At 33.0% G+C, this 17429-nt stretch overlaps 3 protein-coding genes across 4 annotated transcripts in view; 1 reads left to right on the top strand and 2 right to left on the bottom strand.

Moving 5' to 3' along the window:
• Window positions 1-3411: 3411 nt before the first annotated feature.
• On the top strand, window positions 3412-5135 carry LOC106126645 (Kazal-type protease inhibitor m1). The gene is made up of 4 exons (XM_013324392.1): window positions 3412-3503; window positions 3733-3879; window positions 4580-4798; window positions 5005-5135. The coding sequence occupies exons 1-4, from the start codon at window positions 3467-3469 to the stop codon at window positions 5130-5132; spliced, it is 531 nt and encodes a 176-aa protein (XP_013179846.1). The 5' UTR covers window positions 3412-3466; the 3' UTR covers window positions 5133-5135.
• A 5156-nt stretch (window positions 5136-10291) lies between these two features.
• Window positions 10292-11683, bottom strand: LOC106126585 (uncharacterized). 2 transcript variants are annotated; one of them, XM_013324306.1, is made up of 3 exons: window positions 11540-11683; window positions 10870-11017; window positions 10292-10574 (listed from the first exon to the last, which is right to left on the bottom strand). In XM_013324306.1, the coding sequence occupies exons 2-3, from the start codon at window positions 11004-11006 to the stop codon at window positions 10352-10354; spliced, it is 360 nt and encodes a 119-aa protein (XP_013179760.1). In that variant the 5' UTR covers window positions 11007-11017; window positions 11540-11683; the 3' UTR covers window positions 10292-10351. The 2 variants fall into 2 exon arrangements, with proteins under 2 accessions (XP_013179760.1, XP_013179761.1); XM_013324307.1 differs by lacking the exon at window positions 11540-11683 and adding an exon at window positions 11220-11290.
• Window positions 11684-15963: 4280 nt separating this feature from the next.
• The window catches only part of LOC106126534 (acetylcholinesterase), a 10610-nt gene continuing 9144 nt past the window's right edge, over window positions 15964-17429 (bottom strand). The window contains exons 4-5 of the mRNA XM_013324244.1: window positions 16300-17417; window positions 15964-16062 (exon numbers count right to left, since the gene is read on the bottom strand). Of these exons, the coding sequence (XP_013179698.1) occupies window positions 15964-16062; window positions 16300-17417 (1217 nt within the window). The remainder of the gene's footprint in view (window positions 16063-16299; window positions 17418-17429) is intronic.

The raw sequence follows: 17429 nt of genomic DNA, 5'->3' as shown, positions 1-17429 counted from the left end.
TGTATTGATAACTATGGAAAAATCTAAGGGAGGCCTATGTCGAAGGACATCCTGACGAAGCCACTGGAAACTGAAAACAAAGCTATAATTTTATTTATTTTTCTGTTTAAAAAAAATACAAAGTTTATGTAAAAAAAAAATGATGTACTGGTCAGCGAATAAAGGCTTATCTTATCTTATCTTAATAATGTTTTGATAAGCTGCTAATCAGCATATCCATTGTGTATCCCCGAATGAAAATAATAAAGATTAAAAACAAAATGTTGTGTTAATGTTAACTCAGAATGTAAAATGGAGTACGATCTCAGGCAGGCCATTGTTGCCACACGGCGCTTCTTGAATATGTATCAACTATCTTTTAGAGTGGAGCTCTGGATTTTTATAGTTCAAGCCTCAGTGGATTTAACGTTTCTTTACAAATTCTATTGAAACATATTCTTTATATATATACTGTTATCACTACATGTATATAAATATACGTGTACATACATCAAAATAACGTTTTTAACAATTTCTGTCCGTCTGTTTGATCCGGCAAATCTCAGAAATGGCTGGACCAATTTTGACGGGACTTTTCTTGGCAGATAGTTGATGTAATAAGGAGTAACTTAGGTTACGTTTTAATGAAATAAAATTGTGTTAATTTGGAAAAATAAAGTATTGTTGCAATGTTTAAGTACTGTCCAGTACCGCGCGCAGCTCAAAGACAGTATTTCACGCAGACGAAGTCACGGGCACAACTAGTAAGAATGTATAAATAAAAAAAGATCATGCAAAATGTTCTTTTTTCCCTCTGTTGTAGATTTATACCTATTTCGAACACTGGCCGTAACTCAAGTTTGTAAGATTATGTATATATATTTCAAAAAAACAAGTGACGTATAGTTTAAGAAAAAAGGAGGAACGTGTGTCTGCAATAAAGAACCTGGAGTATTAGAAATAACAGTTTTATTGGCAAGATCCCTCGCACCTTACTTCTTCTACCATCTATTACGATCATTTACTTCATCTTTTCATAGATTTATTCATTCTCTATAGATATTTATTTGCTACAATTTATAACAATACAAGGCTAAACATAACTCTTTGAAGATTATTGTTGCATTCCTAATGTTTATACGCTTCTGAATAAGTACGCACCGGGAGGAATTTCAATTTATTACTCGTTTAAATTCCCGGCGCGTTCCTTGTGCGCTGACATTTCACCTTCTACCTTCTCAAACCAATTATTTATTTAAACCTATATTTACAATACGAGATTCTACAATATTTTAATATTTTGTTTACACAATTTGAAATTGTATTTGTTTATTGCATAAACTCACTAACAACTTGTTGACTGGACAACTGGAATATCAACATTTCAGTAGAAATAAACTCTTTTATCTCATCGGAATAATTGTACTACAGCCGGATCTGTAGGTTCATTAAGATGATTTCATAATTGCCACTTATATGTCGAACAATGGTAGACGTCAGCATCTGTTGCACGAATTTGCCGGCTTGACCGATGCTATACCCCAACCACACAGAAGAAAGGGGTGAAATGGTAGCCATTCCTCTGTATTGAATGAGCGTATCGAAGGCCTAATTTTAATCCCCTATCCCATCTTACCCCTTTTCTTATAAGGAAACGATAGAAATGTTAAGTGGATTTGATGGCGAGGGGAACGCATAGGAAAAGTAGGCAACGTAGATTTTGCCTACTTTAGTATTCGTTGCGCTATATTTAGCTCGTTCACGTACCGATACGTGCTGCCGGTCCAAAGGTCTGACATCGACTCACGCCCCCTCTCTCCGTCATGTACTTATGACGTGTACGCTCGAGACATACAACACTACATTTATGCATATACTACACTTATCTTTATTGTTTGCAATTACGGATGTCTATGGTCTGCGGTTGCTTCGCTATTTCGACGTATTTAAGTGACCGCTTGCTCGTTTGCCGCCTTATAATATAAAAAAAAACAATGTCATTGATCCATTTTGTTTTTTTTCGTTACGAAAGAGTTACATTTACGTGACAAACTAACCCGTATCTATTCGATTTTACATGACATTTAACACCTCGCTTTGATAAATCCAATTTTCGTGGAAGAGTTACATCGAAATGTCATGCTGGTATACGTGCCGAGAATTTCAACAAGCTACGGAATTGAAATTCCAGTTGTTGCGTACCCATTTCATTAACTCGGTATATATTGATATCAAAAATACAATTGATATCCATCAATACTAAATAAAACTCTAAGTTCTACATCGATTGTAATACTTCGATATACAACATTTATAATAAAGATAGCTTGATTTTGAAATCAAACTTTCGTTGCATTCCTGTCCATTCCTTCTTTAGAATTTACTACAAAAAACTAGCATCAACAGCTTTGATGCTTGATGATAGCATACCATTCATTAAACACCATTAAAATAACAAATATTCAATAATTGTTACCACAACAAACGTCAGTTGATTCAAAGAAAACGTTCTATTTTATTCAGTCATCTCTGACTCTATAAATAAACTTGCTTCATATTATGTATTAAAAATGTAAATAAACTCAGGTGCAGACACAGAGAGTACACTTGCTTGGCGATGAATTTTAACATGTGCATTCTAGTGTTACTCTCAAGGGAATTTCGTGACAAACTTTTACCTACAGATTTGCACACGGCTTGAGAAGACTTGTGGAATTACACTAGAAGATTTGTGGTCTACTATTTATACATAGTTAAAGACGTTCGAGAATATTTCTGTTAAGACATACTTTATTTTTGTTTTTGATTTTGTTTTTTTTAATTGTTTCATTCAGATTTGCTGCAATTTAATATGCTTGATACGCTTTCTAGTCATCATCATCAGCTCATTATACGTCTCCACCGAGGGGCTCGGAGCTTACCCTAAGTTAAGGGTGATAAGGCCATAGTCAACCAAGGCCAAGTGCGGGTTGGTTGACTTCACACAAATCTTTGAATTACTTTTCAGATATGTGCAGGTTGCATCACGATGTTTTCCTTCACCGTAAGAACGTCGGATAAATGTACATATGTAAATCGGAAATCGAAAAACACATTGGTACATGGCGGGATTCGAACCCAGGACCTGCAGATTGCAAGTTAAGTGCTTAACCACTGAGCCACCGACGCTTTCTAGTGCATTTAGAAAACTATTTCAATATGTTTTTCTTTCCTTAAATTACTTTGTTACTTTTTATGCTCGTTAAAAGTCTGTTATGTTTTAATTGGATTAAAATCCTAAACTTAAAATTGCCAGATACGATGATGAGGTTGGCAAATGTTGTCATCAAATTTCATCAAGCGAGTATTCTAAAAACCAATTACAGTGTTGATTGTGTATATTAATTGGAAAATTGTCAGGATTGCGATAAGGAAGTCTTCAATTTAATTGAATCGATCTTACAAAAGAAATAGAAGATTAGACTTGACAGTTTACATTTCATTTACAATGAATTACTTGACAGTGATTCTTGTCTTCATAAAATGTAAGTTAAGAATTTTGATTTTAATAACACGTTGGAATTTTCGTTGTTAATGCAATTTACAAAATGTTTAAATCGAGTCATTAAATTGCAAGTTAATAAATGAATAAATTCCATATCATTCCTACATTCCAACATCGAATTTAGACCTAAACTTAAACCTAACTGTTACATCATAGAAACACACGTTGAAACGAAAGTGTACAATAATAACTTGCTTTGATTATTTCAGGTATCACTTTTATAACCTGCCTTAAATGTAACATAAAATGCCCAAATACAGACAGGGTTGAATGTGGATTGGATATGGTAAATTCTGCCTACAAATTGTTTACCAACGCATGTTCTATGAAAGCTTATTCGCGCTGCACTGGAGACGGTATATATTTTTCCTTATTTTTTTTTAAAGTACATAAATATTACTTCGGGGAAACGTAACAGTGGTAGAGGCCGCTTTAATCTCTTCGCACGAATTGGCCCGGCTCGTCCGGTGAAATACCACGACCACACAGAAGACAGGCGTGAAGTGGAAGCAATTCCGCGTTTCGTCTAATGAGTGTGCGTCCCGGGGGCCTAATTTTGTCCTCTTTCCCTTCCCATCCTTTTTCTTATAAAGAAAGGATGGGAAGTGGAAGGGGACTTTCCGGATGAGAGGATGCATGGGAAGGGAAAATATTTTCTTTCTGTGCATCCTCTCTTCCGTCGATTAAAGGTAGGCAACGCATATGCAATTGCATGTGTCTATGGGCAACGGTCACTTCGGTATTTCAGCGATTTCAGGTGGACGCTCGCTCGTTTGCACCTTATGATATAAAAAAAACGTGATTGATCTTGGCCTCATCTATATTACAATTACGTATCTGAATATTGATACAATTGAAACATTTTTTAGAACCTATTTCCACTTTAAACTTACGCGAGTCTAGGTTTGCTATAAATCAGTCGCTATCGGTCCTGTGGAAATAGAACAAGTGACAATTCATAACAATTGCTCGCGGTATAATCGCATAGTGGAAACAGGCACTTAGACATAGGGTTATACTGTATAAGTTTATTGAAAATCTCTTCTTTGTTAACAGAATATATTCCCGTACCATTGAGTTCCTGTGTGAGGAGACATAATAGTATGATTATAAGGAAAATGTATAGAAGTTTATATGATGAAGTTTGTCCTACATTTTGTCCTGAATACTACAGACCTGTTTGCGGTGTATCACAGCTGAGAGATTATGATTATAGAACATTTAGAAATGGTTGTTATTTAGATCTGGTTAACTGTCGAGGCATTGAAGATTTTTGTAAGTAAAATATCGTTATATGTAACTTTTACTTCCTTATGGGACTTTCTAAATTTTGTTTGGTCAACAAATTATTTGTATGTTTCCAATTCTATATTAACCAATTAGCTTGGTGCTCTCAGTAGTTTTATGACTGCTACAGGTTTTATGTCAAATTTGATTGGTTACAATTCAAAAAAATTACTAATAATGCGTATTTTTTTCAGCATATCAGGAAGTTTCTTTGAAATTTTGTCAAAATCATTATATGAAAAATATATTTACGGAGCAACTCATTACAAATAACATGAAAAAGTACAAGGAGTTTTTGTCTCGGAAACGATTTGAAATATAATAAATCCAATACAATACAGTAGTTTTATTTAAAGAATATGTCATGTGATCTTCAATTATATGTCACCGAAGGATCGTGAATTTCGCTTGTTTATTATTTTCCGAGGCAAATTGAAAGACTCGGCAAATTGTATATCGTACGAATTTATTCACAAAGTGTCGTGTTTTCTTTCGCAACGTCATTAGTGTTCGAAGCCTGAAGACACTTTATTGCCTGCAAAAAATAACGGACAATGGCGTGTATAAAATGATTTTAATATGTCAAATATGACATTTAGCAAATTATATTCGTTATGTAATTTAGCAAATCATTACAATTTGCCTAGTCAAATTTTAAACAGACGGAATTTACTATCAGTTGGTGACGTAATATGATTATACAGAACCCAATTTTGCATCTTGACCAAGTGTAACTTTGCACTATAATATTATCGTTATGTTCAAAATTCCTCCAACAAAGTAGTTAATAGCTTCTTGTAACTTCCGTACTCAATCAAGCTTAACCACAGAGCGGACCAAACTATTAAGTTTTGCACTAATTACCTGTTCCAATATTGTAGCTTCAATACCGATACCCGATATTATATATTTGGTATAAAATCATGGTATAACAGTTCATTGTCTAGTAAAATATTTTATGTAAAAGATATGACATACTATTAGAGAGAAAATTATATTGGCTATATTGTACAGTTAGCTGCCTAAATATGTGTACATTTTTTAAACTTGTATATCCCGTATACGTATTCGTTTATTTGTTATTATTATTTATTAATGATTGGAACAGTAAGGTGGGACAGATTCATATATATTTTAGAAACCAAAGGCTCATACAAGTTTTTGAAGCTTTATTATTGTATTTATGTTTTTGCAGCTGACTGTACTTGCGTTAGTACCGAAGTAAAAATGAAATACAATCAGAATGTAAGCCTTAAGAAAATACAAATAAAATTTTACATGATTGATTAAAGAATAGACCGCTATATTGTTTTCGTTAAATCAAATCTTTTAATATTAGGCAAACTAATTCTTTATTTCATCCCAATCTCGGTACCGTTCCAAACAGAATAAAATTTCGTGAATTGGATAAGATTTACATAATTTAGAAATGACGTAGAGTGAGTAAACTGTAGTCAATTTTATTGAATCAATAATTCTTTTAGTTCAGTATTTGCTGAATGTTATAACACAGCTGGTCCGATCATGAAATGTGATAATATACATTCAAACGGTAACATAAACAAATAACATCTGCAGACATAAGCATTATAAAACGAATTTAAAAGTACATTGAATAGAAGCGAAGGAAATAAGCTTTAAGAAAATCACCTAAGAACGTTGGATCTCATTTCCTACTTGAATGGCAATTTATATTATATTTAAAGCGGACCATCTTCCTAAGCGCAGTGTCTATTACTGCATCGTTTTATCGTAACACATATTTTTATAGTATAAGGTGACAGACGAGTAAGCGGCCATTTTATTACTTTAAATTGGAGAAGGGACCACTGCCTATAGTTTACCTTTTATAAAAAGAGAAGAGGACATGTAGTAAAAGAGCATTTCCCCTTAGTACACGTCTTCTCCCCAGACATATTTCCCGTACCTATCCTATATAAGGAAAGAGTAAGAAGTCAAAATAAGTTTATAATCTGACCTCCGGTTCGCATACTCGTCAGACGAAATGAGGAACTTCTACTTCACGCTTCTCTTCTATGTGGTCGTGGTATTGCCCCGGTCGAGTGGGTCAATAGCTAATACTGCTGCGGGTTTTAACGTAGTTGCTGGATAATTCCACTAAAGTTAGACTTACTGGACTGTCACATCCATAAGGAAATAATATATTTGGTTTCATTTGAAAGGAATTCAAACTAGATAATATTGTGTGAAATTACTTTTCTAAACAAGACAATACAGGTTCGTATTAACAAAAAAAAAACTCGTAAAACGAAGGCGGCACATAAAAACAAATTAACTGTGCGAATGATTCGAGTCCTAAACTGTGTAATCGTGACTTCGGGTCATCCATTACCAAGGTTTACGATTTTGTTAGCTCACCATAAGTTTACCTTAAACACAGTAGTTAAAAATAAACGAAATGGAAGTTTTTTTACCTTATTCCTATAGAAATTATATAACTAAAGTAACTATAGAGATAAATAAAGTAAACTGTAGCTAAGCCAATTATTCTTATTGTCGTTAGCATTTCATTAATATGCGGTTATCGTTATTAACACTTTCACTGCCACTGAATCGCCGTGCAAGTTCAGAACTATTGGTAATGCATCTGTAATTCCTATGCTATGTTCAAATGAGTCAGATCTGACATTAGGCGAACCAAAGTAAACCAAACGAAACTTCATTACAGACATCTTATTATATACGAGACTTCGCCAGCTCCGTCCGCGCGGAATCTAAAAAAAAATTATAAGTAGCCTATGTGTTCTTCGAAACTATGTTCTACATCTCTGAAAATTTTTCAGCGTGATCCGTTAAGTCGTTCCGGAGATATCTTCAAACAAACATCCATCCATCCATTCAAACATTCGCATTTACTATATTAGTAAGCTTTAATTAAATTATTAATTAACTATTAATCGAAAGGAGATTTATAAAACAATTAAACAAAAGTTTTAAACGTTGTTTCGTCAAAGCCTTCATTTAACTTTTGAGATAATATTTCTAAACTTTCCTTTATATCTGAGACAAAACTGAGCTAATGTTTTGAGTTTGACGAGTTTTAATAAAGTTCAATCTTTCTCTAAACTGTCAACAAACCTAACTTCAAATGCCAAACTAATAGTTTAGAATTATTTCTATTATTATAAGTATTTGATTTCGAATCCAAACAATTACACATGACTATTGTTCAAAATAAAAAATACACAAAAAAAAATCATTAATCAAGTACCTAATTGTTAATTTAGTGTTAGTTAGTTAGCCAAGAAGTGCAAATGACTGTCATACTTTAATCTCAAAACTATTTCTTGTTCGGACTTCGACTATACTTTGAACTTCTTCGAGGAGAACTTAGCAAACATCTGCCAACTTCTCTAATCGTTGGTTTCTGAGACTTAAATTTCTGTATGAAAATATACTTGTCGTTATTTTTGACAAAATAGAAATACCAATATATTTTGAACGGCGATTTCGGTGGTCTCTGAAACCCACGTTTAGAAGTTTAGATAATAGTAGAAAGTATACGTTTGAATAATATATATATTTAATATACTATTTATACACATTCAAACTTCTTACGGCGAAGTAAAACATCGTGATCCTGCACATATCACTACACATGTGAAGTCAACCAACCCTTACTGTCCCGGTTAACTATGTGCTAGTCACCCCTGACTTAGGGTAGGCTCTGATCACCTTACTATATGTCGTAAGTTGATGATGATAATGTATTCTGATTTAACTTGAACCTGGAAAAAATAACACAAGACACTTTGTAAAGCTCGCTTTTTTCGTGGCCATTATCATACATTTATACTCACATAAACTTTAAAAAGATATTAAGGGGAACATTATCTAGAAGCTGCATAAGCACTTTCACAAATTATACCAATCTATTAGGGTTACATGAAAGATATTACAAAGTCAATGAGACGTTATAATATCAAAACAATTTGGATTCTATAAAAAAGAGTATTTGTGATACGGTGTGATTTTTTTTTCATAAAATAGTGAGTAATCGGTCATTAGAATTCGCCGAAATAGCGAAGTGACAGCTGCTTATAAACATCCGCACTTGCAGACACGTGCATCTTTAACCATCAGGTAAGTGGACCCATAGAAGGATGTTTCCCTTTCTTATGGTTTCTTCGACAAATTAACTTTCCCTTCTCATCCCGTCCTTATAAGAAAAGGTTAATCGAGAAAACAGTTATAAGATATTTTAATTTTAATCAAATTAAGGTAAGTATGTAAACCAATTTTCTTTGAGCACATTTATCACAATTAAAGATAAAGCAAATATAGAGAGGACAAATATTTGATATATATAAATTGAAGATCTTTCTTATTATTCCTTCTTCCTTGCTATATGTTGCGGTTGTCTGCTCTACTATCACTAAAAGACACACCTTATGTCTGTTCGTGTTTGAAATTTTTGTTTGTCTGTCACAAATCGCTCTTTCTTCCTAATAATCTCCGAAACAATTTTGACATGGCCTTAACTTAGCCTACTTTTTTTAATTATTGAACTGACGAAGTTGCTCTATTATGAAATAAATTGAACATTGTTTAGTGATTTCTTTAACTTTTGATATTTGTAACCATTTCATTTTGTATTGTAGATTGTTTTGTATTTGATTGTGGTATTATAGGCATCTGTCTAGACAATTCAAGTAAAGGACTTCTATAAAATGGAAAGTCCTATCTTTATTTAAGTCTCCAGTTAAACAATATTTCGCAGTTAATAGCGTCGTTTAACTGGTTCTGTTATTTCAACAATTTCATTGGAAAATTGTTGATATTTTTTACAATATTTGATATCTTCAAGCTTTATTTATTAATTATTACTAGCTGTCGCACGCGACTTCGTCTGCAAGGAATTAAAGATAAAAACTTAATTTAGTAAACTTAAAGAAGCCTTTGTTATTCCAGGATATGTTCTAAATATATGCGAAGTTTAAGAGATTTTTATTTTCTCAAGGTTAAGATATTTCCGTTAATTCAGACATTTAAAAATATATATTCCCAGTTATCGTTATTCATTATTTTGACTCCTGAATTAGGTAAAATATGTGTTATTGTTATACTTAAGCCTTATAAGCAAAAAAGTAATGAGATTGAATGTGGATGGCTACAAAGTTAGAGGAAGACCAAAAAAAGTATGGAATGACTGTGTGAAAGAGGATATGCGTAGGAAGGGGGTAGACTCGGATATGACGACTGATAGAGATGTATGGAGGAGTAGTACATACTGTGCCGACCCTCACTAGGGATAAGGGCAGGTTGATGATGCTATTTAAGCCTTATATGATTAATGAGATTCTGCTTAATGTTATTCACAATCTATATGTGTTTAAGGTTCAACAGTAGCACTGTACCTGGCAAGACCATAGAACATACTAAAGTACAAGGTTAGTTTAGGTTAGGTTAGACGCATAAAGAAAAATTTTTTGTCTATTGAAAATGTTAGAAATAAAATCATACATTTTGCAACCTTTTATTTATTGTAACCCACATTATAAATTTAAATGTTTGTATATTTTAAAAGTTGAATTCGTTGCCTTGATTTTGGTTTATAGGTTCGAGGAATGGACTTTGTCGCTGTTCGTAAGTCTGTGGCCTTCTCCTATTAGCTTCTACAGCTCTCCAGTTAATAAACCAGAATGGTTGTTTGTCTATCGGCAACCTACTTATACGCAACACCAAGTTTCTGTCGTTCAACGCATCCAGAGGTAGCACTTGAACACGCTCATCATTTCCAAATCTGCAATAAATTGTTGGATTATTAAATCTTCAAAAGATCGTTGTTTCTTGTTACTGAATAAGTGAGATTCAATTCGGGATTTACCACGCGCAACGTTTTCATTATTTTAATGAAGAAAATATAATTTACACGCAAAAATCAGATGAAATACAAACATATTTTCTATTACACATATTTAAACCTCTTTAGTGGCAGTTTGTTATCAACCACCCAAACGTGCCACGGAACTCTACGTTGCTTACTGTAAACTGTGGATTTCAACAATGGTCCCAGTACAAAAAATACTCAATTTTACCTGTTTCCTAGTAATCCAGATGAAGGAGTAGTTTCGATTTCTGGGTACCCAATCGGCCTGCTTCCAGCGTAAGACGGTCTTTGGCTCAGACAGCCGGTAACGAGAAGAGAGAATGCGATATAATGCAATATTGCCATTTTGAGGTTATCTGTAACGTTAAATATTTATACTACACACACAGAAATTTTGGATAGGCGGTTTTAGACTTAAATTATTTTTTAAAGTATCGTAAATATTATTCTTTTGTTAATGGAAACAATTTAGAACACCCTTTATAAAACAATATTAAATTAAAAAAACATTAAGAGTTTGAAATTATTTGGAAAGACTAATTAAATAAAAATACAGACATTTGTATCTGCGTAGAGTAATTAAATGCCAACAATTTCATTTGAAGAGCAGAACATCATGATGTTATCTTACTCTTTAGTTATTTCAAAATACATTAAGATTATTATGTTGAAAGGTTATCTTTATAATAAGAATAATTTAGTTACATTACGCTGCATAAACTTTTTCATACATACATATTGACTTTCCGACAAATAATTAGATGTACGTATTTAATTTCTATAAAATAAAATAAAAAACTCGTATAAATATAAATAAATAGTAAATAATTTTAATAAATTGATTTATTAATTAATTCTTAATAAAACTAGATACTTACATTTAAACTGGTACGTTAACAATTTTTTCTGCTAGTGACTTTCACAGATATTTGCTTTAAAGTTAAAATAACAATTATTTATGCAAACATTTACGTAGAAACAGAATTTATGAACATGATAACAGATGTAACGTTGTAAACAAACTGAGCAGAGCTTCCAATCAGTTCATATTATAAACCATTTAATTTTAATTAATAAGAAAGGGATAGCTTTATATAATTTATCTTTGGGGAAACGAAACGGTCTGATTATGACGTATGATGTACATTTTTTCTCTTTTAAGCGATTTCACCAGGGTTTTACCAAATTGTATTATTAGATAAACAGGTTATGTTATATTTTTTATCAATGAAACCGTATTAAATACGTCTATGACGTTAAGGAACAGGTTTGCAAAAGGGAATTACGATGTTTTTGCGTCATTAAATTGTTAGTAATATTCTGGTGCGCTTCATCAGACCGGATCAAAATCTATATATCCAGGTTTGATCCCCACAATGTACTGTGTATTTCGATTTTAGAAATTCATATGTACATTTATCCGTTCTTCGTTCGCGAAGAAATTTAAAAATATGTATGGTGTCAACTTACCTGCACTGACTAAGGCCTAGTCACCCTTAATTTGGTTAGACTCCGTATCTCTTAGGGTCATATTTTTTACTTAAGTTTGACTAATATTGTAAATGCGACTGTTTAGATGGATGGATGAATGGATGGATATTTGAACGCCGAACAAAACGGCTGAACGGATTACGATGAAATTAGACATAAATATGTGCAGGTTGCATCACGACATTTTCCTTCACCGTAAGAACCTGCTTATATCTGAGAAGAAATTCAAAGATATGTGTGAAGTCAACCAACCCACACTTGGCCAGCTTGGTTGACTGTGGCCTAATCACCCCTAACTTAGGGTATGCTCCGAGCCCCTCGGTGGGGACGTACAGTGAGCTGATGATGAGACATAAATATAGAACATAGTCTGGAAAAAAGTTTTTTTGTAATTCTGCGCGGACGGAGTCGCGGGCAACAGCTAGCACATTTTATTGTTCTACTTAAATATTTTCATTCTTTTAGGTATTTTTTAAGTCACTAAAATTATACATACAAAAGGTCGACTTAAATTTGTCCGCTTTTGTAAATTAACATAATATCATTCATGAAAAACTTGTTGACAGCCCATTATATACTCTAGAAACATTTTTCTTAACCAATCAAGCATGGATTTTTATTTTACGTAAAAGAGACGTATTTTCTTTAACCTTGTCTTTGAAAAAAAAAATGAAAATGAAAAATAATTTATTGCTTAAACAAAAATGGTACATACTAATATTTGTGCCGGGACTTCCATTTAAGCATCCACAACGGGCTTGTCTTTGATATAAATTATACCTTTGTTGTTTAAGAACGTAAAGCATTTAACCATTTTTATACTTTGTTCGTTTCTACATATAAAAAAGGGGTCTTGACAGACAGACGGACGAACAAAAAAGTGATCCTATAAGGGTTCCCTTTTTTCCTTTCGAGGTCTTGACTCGAAAAATTAAATGTTTTTAAAAGTTCTACATATTTTTAAGTTAATTTAATTTAAATTAAATTTATATTTAATTATTTTAATTTTAACTTTAATTTTTTTTTATTTTAATTTAAAAGTTGCATTTTTAGGCCATGTCTTGCGCCCATAATGATTGGGCAAAATCGCAGACCGAAGACGGGTTGAAAGGAAAAGAAAGTCGTGGTTAAGAGACATTCGGGAATGGACCACTATTGCCAGCGTTGAACGACTTTTTCGCTTTGCACAGGACAGGGATGGATTCGCTGGGCTGACAGCCATCCTCCAGGAATGGAGAGGCATCAGAAGAAGAAGAAAAAGAATTCATTAACTTCAGTGTAATATAGTTTAGTTAACAACATACCATTGTGTAGCAAAAAGCAAATGTATTATATTAATTTGAATACTTTGCGAGCCTTGTTAAACTTGTGGACGACATTAAAATAAATGGGACACTTCAGGGACGACTTAATGAAAATGTATTGATCCTAAAATAAATTTTGAGTTACATATAAAGATTAGATTATTTTTTAAAACTTACAGAGTATTTTTATATAATATTAACTAGAGAATAAAGCGAATGAAGCGCCAATAGCCCAATGGTTAAAGGTACGGATTTCCGATCACGTGGTAGAGGGTTCGAATCCTGCTACGACTATTGCCGTAAACCATATCCTAGCACACGCATAGAGCTTAGTTGGAATGGTACAAGAAATATTAATAAATTAAGGAAACATTTGCTAATATTTTACAAAAAAAAATAGATATGCGAGTACGTCTGAAACTTGGACAGAATCATGAAACTTTTCACTCTTGTAACTTCATTTTGAATTATTTAGATATCTTTGTATAAAATAAACCTTGAAATTACTTCGATTTTTTGAAGCATCATCGTTTGTGTAACAAAATTTAAAAGAAAATTTATTGATGGCCTGGTCTAAGTTCTACTCAGTTTGCTCAAGTAATCAAGAATGTTTTTCGTGTTAACGGACAGACATTTTGCCGAAAACACGGGCTCATTTCTATATAGTGAAACACAAGTATTCCGTACAGCTGTTTGTGTTGTTAGTCAAAGTTACGGCTTTTGACGTTGTTGTTTACCTGTATACAACATTGTATCTTTTTTTGTATTTAACATTGTAATGACCGTTTACTTGTTCAAACAGTTTTATTTTTTAATTTTTTCTTTTATTTATCTACACGAACATTATAAATATTTTTATTTAACGAATAAATTATTTTACCATTAAACAGCGACATTTTCAAGGAAACATAGGCCATATCTTACTAATATTATAAAAGCGAATGTTTAGATGGATGGATGGATGTTTGTTTGAAGGTATCTCCGGAACACCTAAACGGACTTTGATGAAATTTTGGATACATGTATAACATAGTCTAAAAGAACACATAGGCTAACAAAAAGTAGCTGTCGCTCGCGACTTCGTCCGACCGAAATTAAAAAAAAACATAATTAATAGCCTCTGTGTTCTTCCAGACCGACTATGTTCTACTTCTTTGCTAAATAAGACTAGAATTTGTGAACTGACATGAGGTAATGCCGATGATTTACTCATAACCGACAAGTTTATACGGATTAATTTGCATTACCTTGAGATTCCACTGCGGAAACATTTGTATAAAACATCTTATCTGTTAGAGATGCCAATACTTTATGGACGCATGTTTTTGCAATGTAAACTCACTTATAAGTTGAACTACTAAGCAACGTATACGAAAAGAATATTAATCTTACAATTTAATCTTGCAGTTTTGATTAAATTTTGCTCGGAAACGTTTTCTTTGTTCTAAATGTAAATTTATAGTACTTGGTTTCAAGTTACGAAATGAAGTTTGAAATTAGCTCATTACTTTCGAGTTGCACTGCTAAACATATTTCGTCGTTTATTCTACTAATTTTGGGATTTAATCTTAAAATATTGAAGTTATTCATACGCTTTTTTACGTTACTCCTCCATTGGCCAGCGCCGGACGTAGCGCACGCACAGCCCACAACGGATTTTAATTTGCTTGTATGATTTAACACAGCGCTACGCCCTGCATCCGCGCTGTCTGCATCGCATCAAGACAAAGCAAATCCGTGTAATCCGTGCGTGCGGTGCGTCCGGAGCGGGCCAATGGACGCGTACCTTTAGTCTAGTTTGCAAGAGTTTATAAATGTATGTAGATGAGAATTTATATTGCAAGTATACTACATTGTTAACTTACAACAGTTGTGTTATTTGTTATTTTTCATCCCAGTTCAAAAAATAATTTCCATTTTTGGTAATGGTATATGCCCGTATGCATCGGATACCTTTTCAGTCAAAGCACCGACAAAATTTCCGAACCGCTGCGAATTAAGTTCTTCAAGAAGCGAGCGTATCACTATCTTAAAGGCCGGCGACGCATTGGCGGTTCCTCTGGTACTGCTGATGTACATGGGCGTCGATGAACAACTCGATCTTCCCGCTGCTTGTTTGCCTCCTTCTCTTATAAAAAAATCGGTACGACCGTTCCGGAGATTATTATCGCTTTGGAAAATTAAAACTTTTTCCTACTGTTCATTCTATTCTCAATGAACTAGAACAATTAATTTATATTTATAAAGTTTTTCAATAAACTGTTAAATTTAGGAAAGCGACACAAATCGTTTACGATCCGAGTGTAAATTAATAATCACAATTTCATTCAAACGCTTCGAAAGTTTGTCAAAGTTATGAACAACTTTAAAATTTAATAGAACTCTTGAGAGACGGGTTAATGAAAACAAATTGACCCTTGAAATTTTGTCCATGTAACTTTTGGTAGTAAGTGCTTGGTAGAAGTAGGAATTGTGTAATTAATATGTTTGTTAGAGATTGCGGTGTTCTATTGGTGATAGTACATCTTTCTTGCTTCTTCTAGATTTTTACACCCACGTATCCCCATCTGTTTCGGGTCTTTTGATTTCAGCCCTTCTTGAGTTATCTTTAGGAAAAAGTATAGTGTGGCAAACACAGCAAAACATAGCAAATACCACGAAACTTTTATTAGCAGGAATAGCTATTGTAATATACATAAATAGGATTTACTTAAATAAATTACGATTTTAATAAATTCAAAACTTTTTATAAAAAATAAATTCTAAAAATTTCCATAATTTTCTTTTAATTTCTAGAGCAAAACTTTTAAAATTAAAAATGTCACTATAAGATATAAAGTTACACGTTTCGAATTCTTCGTCGAATCTGAACCATTATCATCGATAACTTCCTTGCAACATTTGGTACCTATTTCCACTACTTTCGGATAAAAATCTGTCCAGAATTCGAAAGCTTTATAATTAACATTTGCAGTCGTACTCATTGTGAAATTCTGTCTATCTATAATAAAAAATCCAGGTTTCTCTATTTCAAATGCGTCCCATTGAATAATAACACCAGAGTTCGTTGGATTAGAATACCATGCAAAATTGCTCCACATTTTCATAATGACATCTGATATACTTTTATCTCTGTAGTCCCATTTCGATAAATCTTCAGGTAATGCTAAATGAGGTAAACCAAAGGCAAAGATTAAATCAAAATTGTGCGGAACTGCAATCCAATCTGGTATACCTTCATTTGCTATATCAGAAAAAGGTTTTAAATCAAATCTATAAAGGTACACTGGAGCGTGCTTACTTATAAATTGTGCCAATTGATATGTTGTTGCTCCATGAACTTTATCAGTATAAAAATCTAAAAAGAGCTTCCTTAGAACAGTTTCATTAGATGTAGGAGGTATTGGTTTGTAAAAGAAAGCTACTGCATCTTGAATATGATGTTGATTTGTAAAACACGAGCTATTATCAACGGTGATATCAGAGAGAATTATTTCTTCACGCATAATATCAAATTCACGTTGACTAATTCCTGAATCAGAATTATCTTTTTCCAATAAAAGAGCATCTTCCATATTTGTAAATCCCGTTAAAACAGGAACTGGTGTGAAAATTTCATCTTTAAATAACCGACTTGGTAAATCTGGTAAAAAAGGTTGCGATATATTATTAAAATTCATATCAACTATTGGCTTCCAAGCTGATATCGGTTCTCCAATATCAAGAAGTGCTTGATGATTCACTCTTCTTAGACAATCTAGAAGTTGGAATGTTGGTTTCCTAAAGCAACTAAAAGCGTTAGCTACTTTATCTACCGTTGTTATTTCTTTCCTAGCAATGTTCACAGTTTCTGGTGACAGCACATTACCACTCATGGCTATCGCTTTTTGGAATAATCCAGAAGAATATGATGATAATAAATGTAAGCCCACACTAACAGCACCAGCATCGTGACCGAATATACAAACATTTT

Source organism: Papilio xuthus, unplaced genomic scaffold (assembly GCF_000836235.2).
Source record: "Papilio xuthus unplaced genomic scaffold, Pxut_1.1 DF824992.1, whole genome shotgun sequence".
Classification (NCBI taxonomy): Eukaryota; Metazoa; Arthropoda; class Insecta; order Lepidoptera; family Papilionidae; genus Papilio; species Papilio xuthus.
This window is presented reverse-complemented; position numbering and strand designations above follow the sequence as displayed.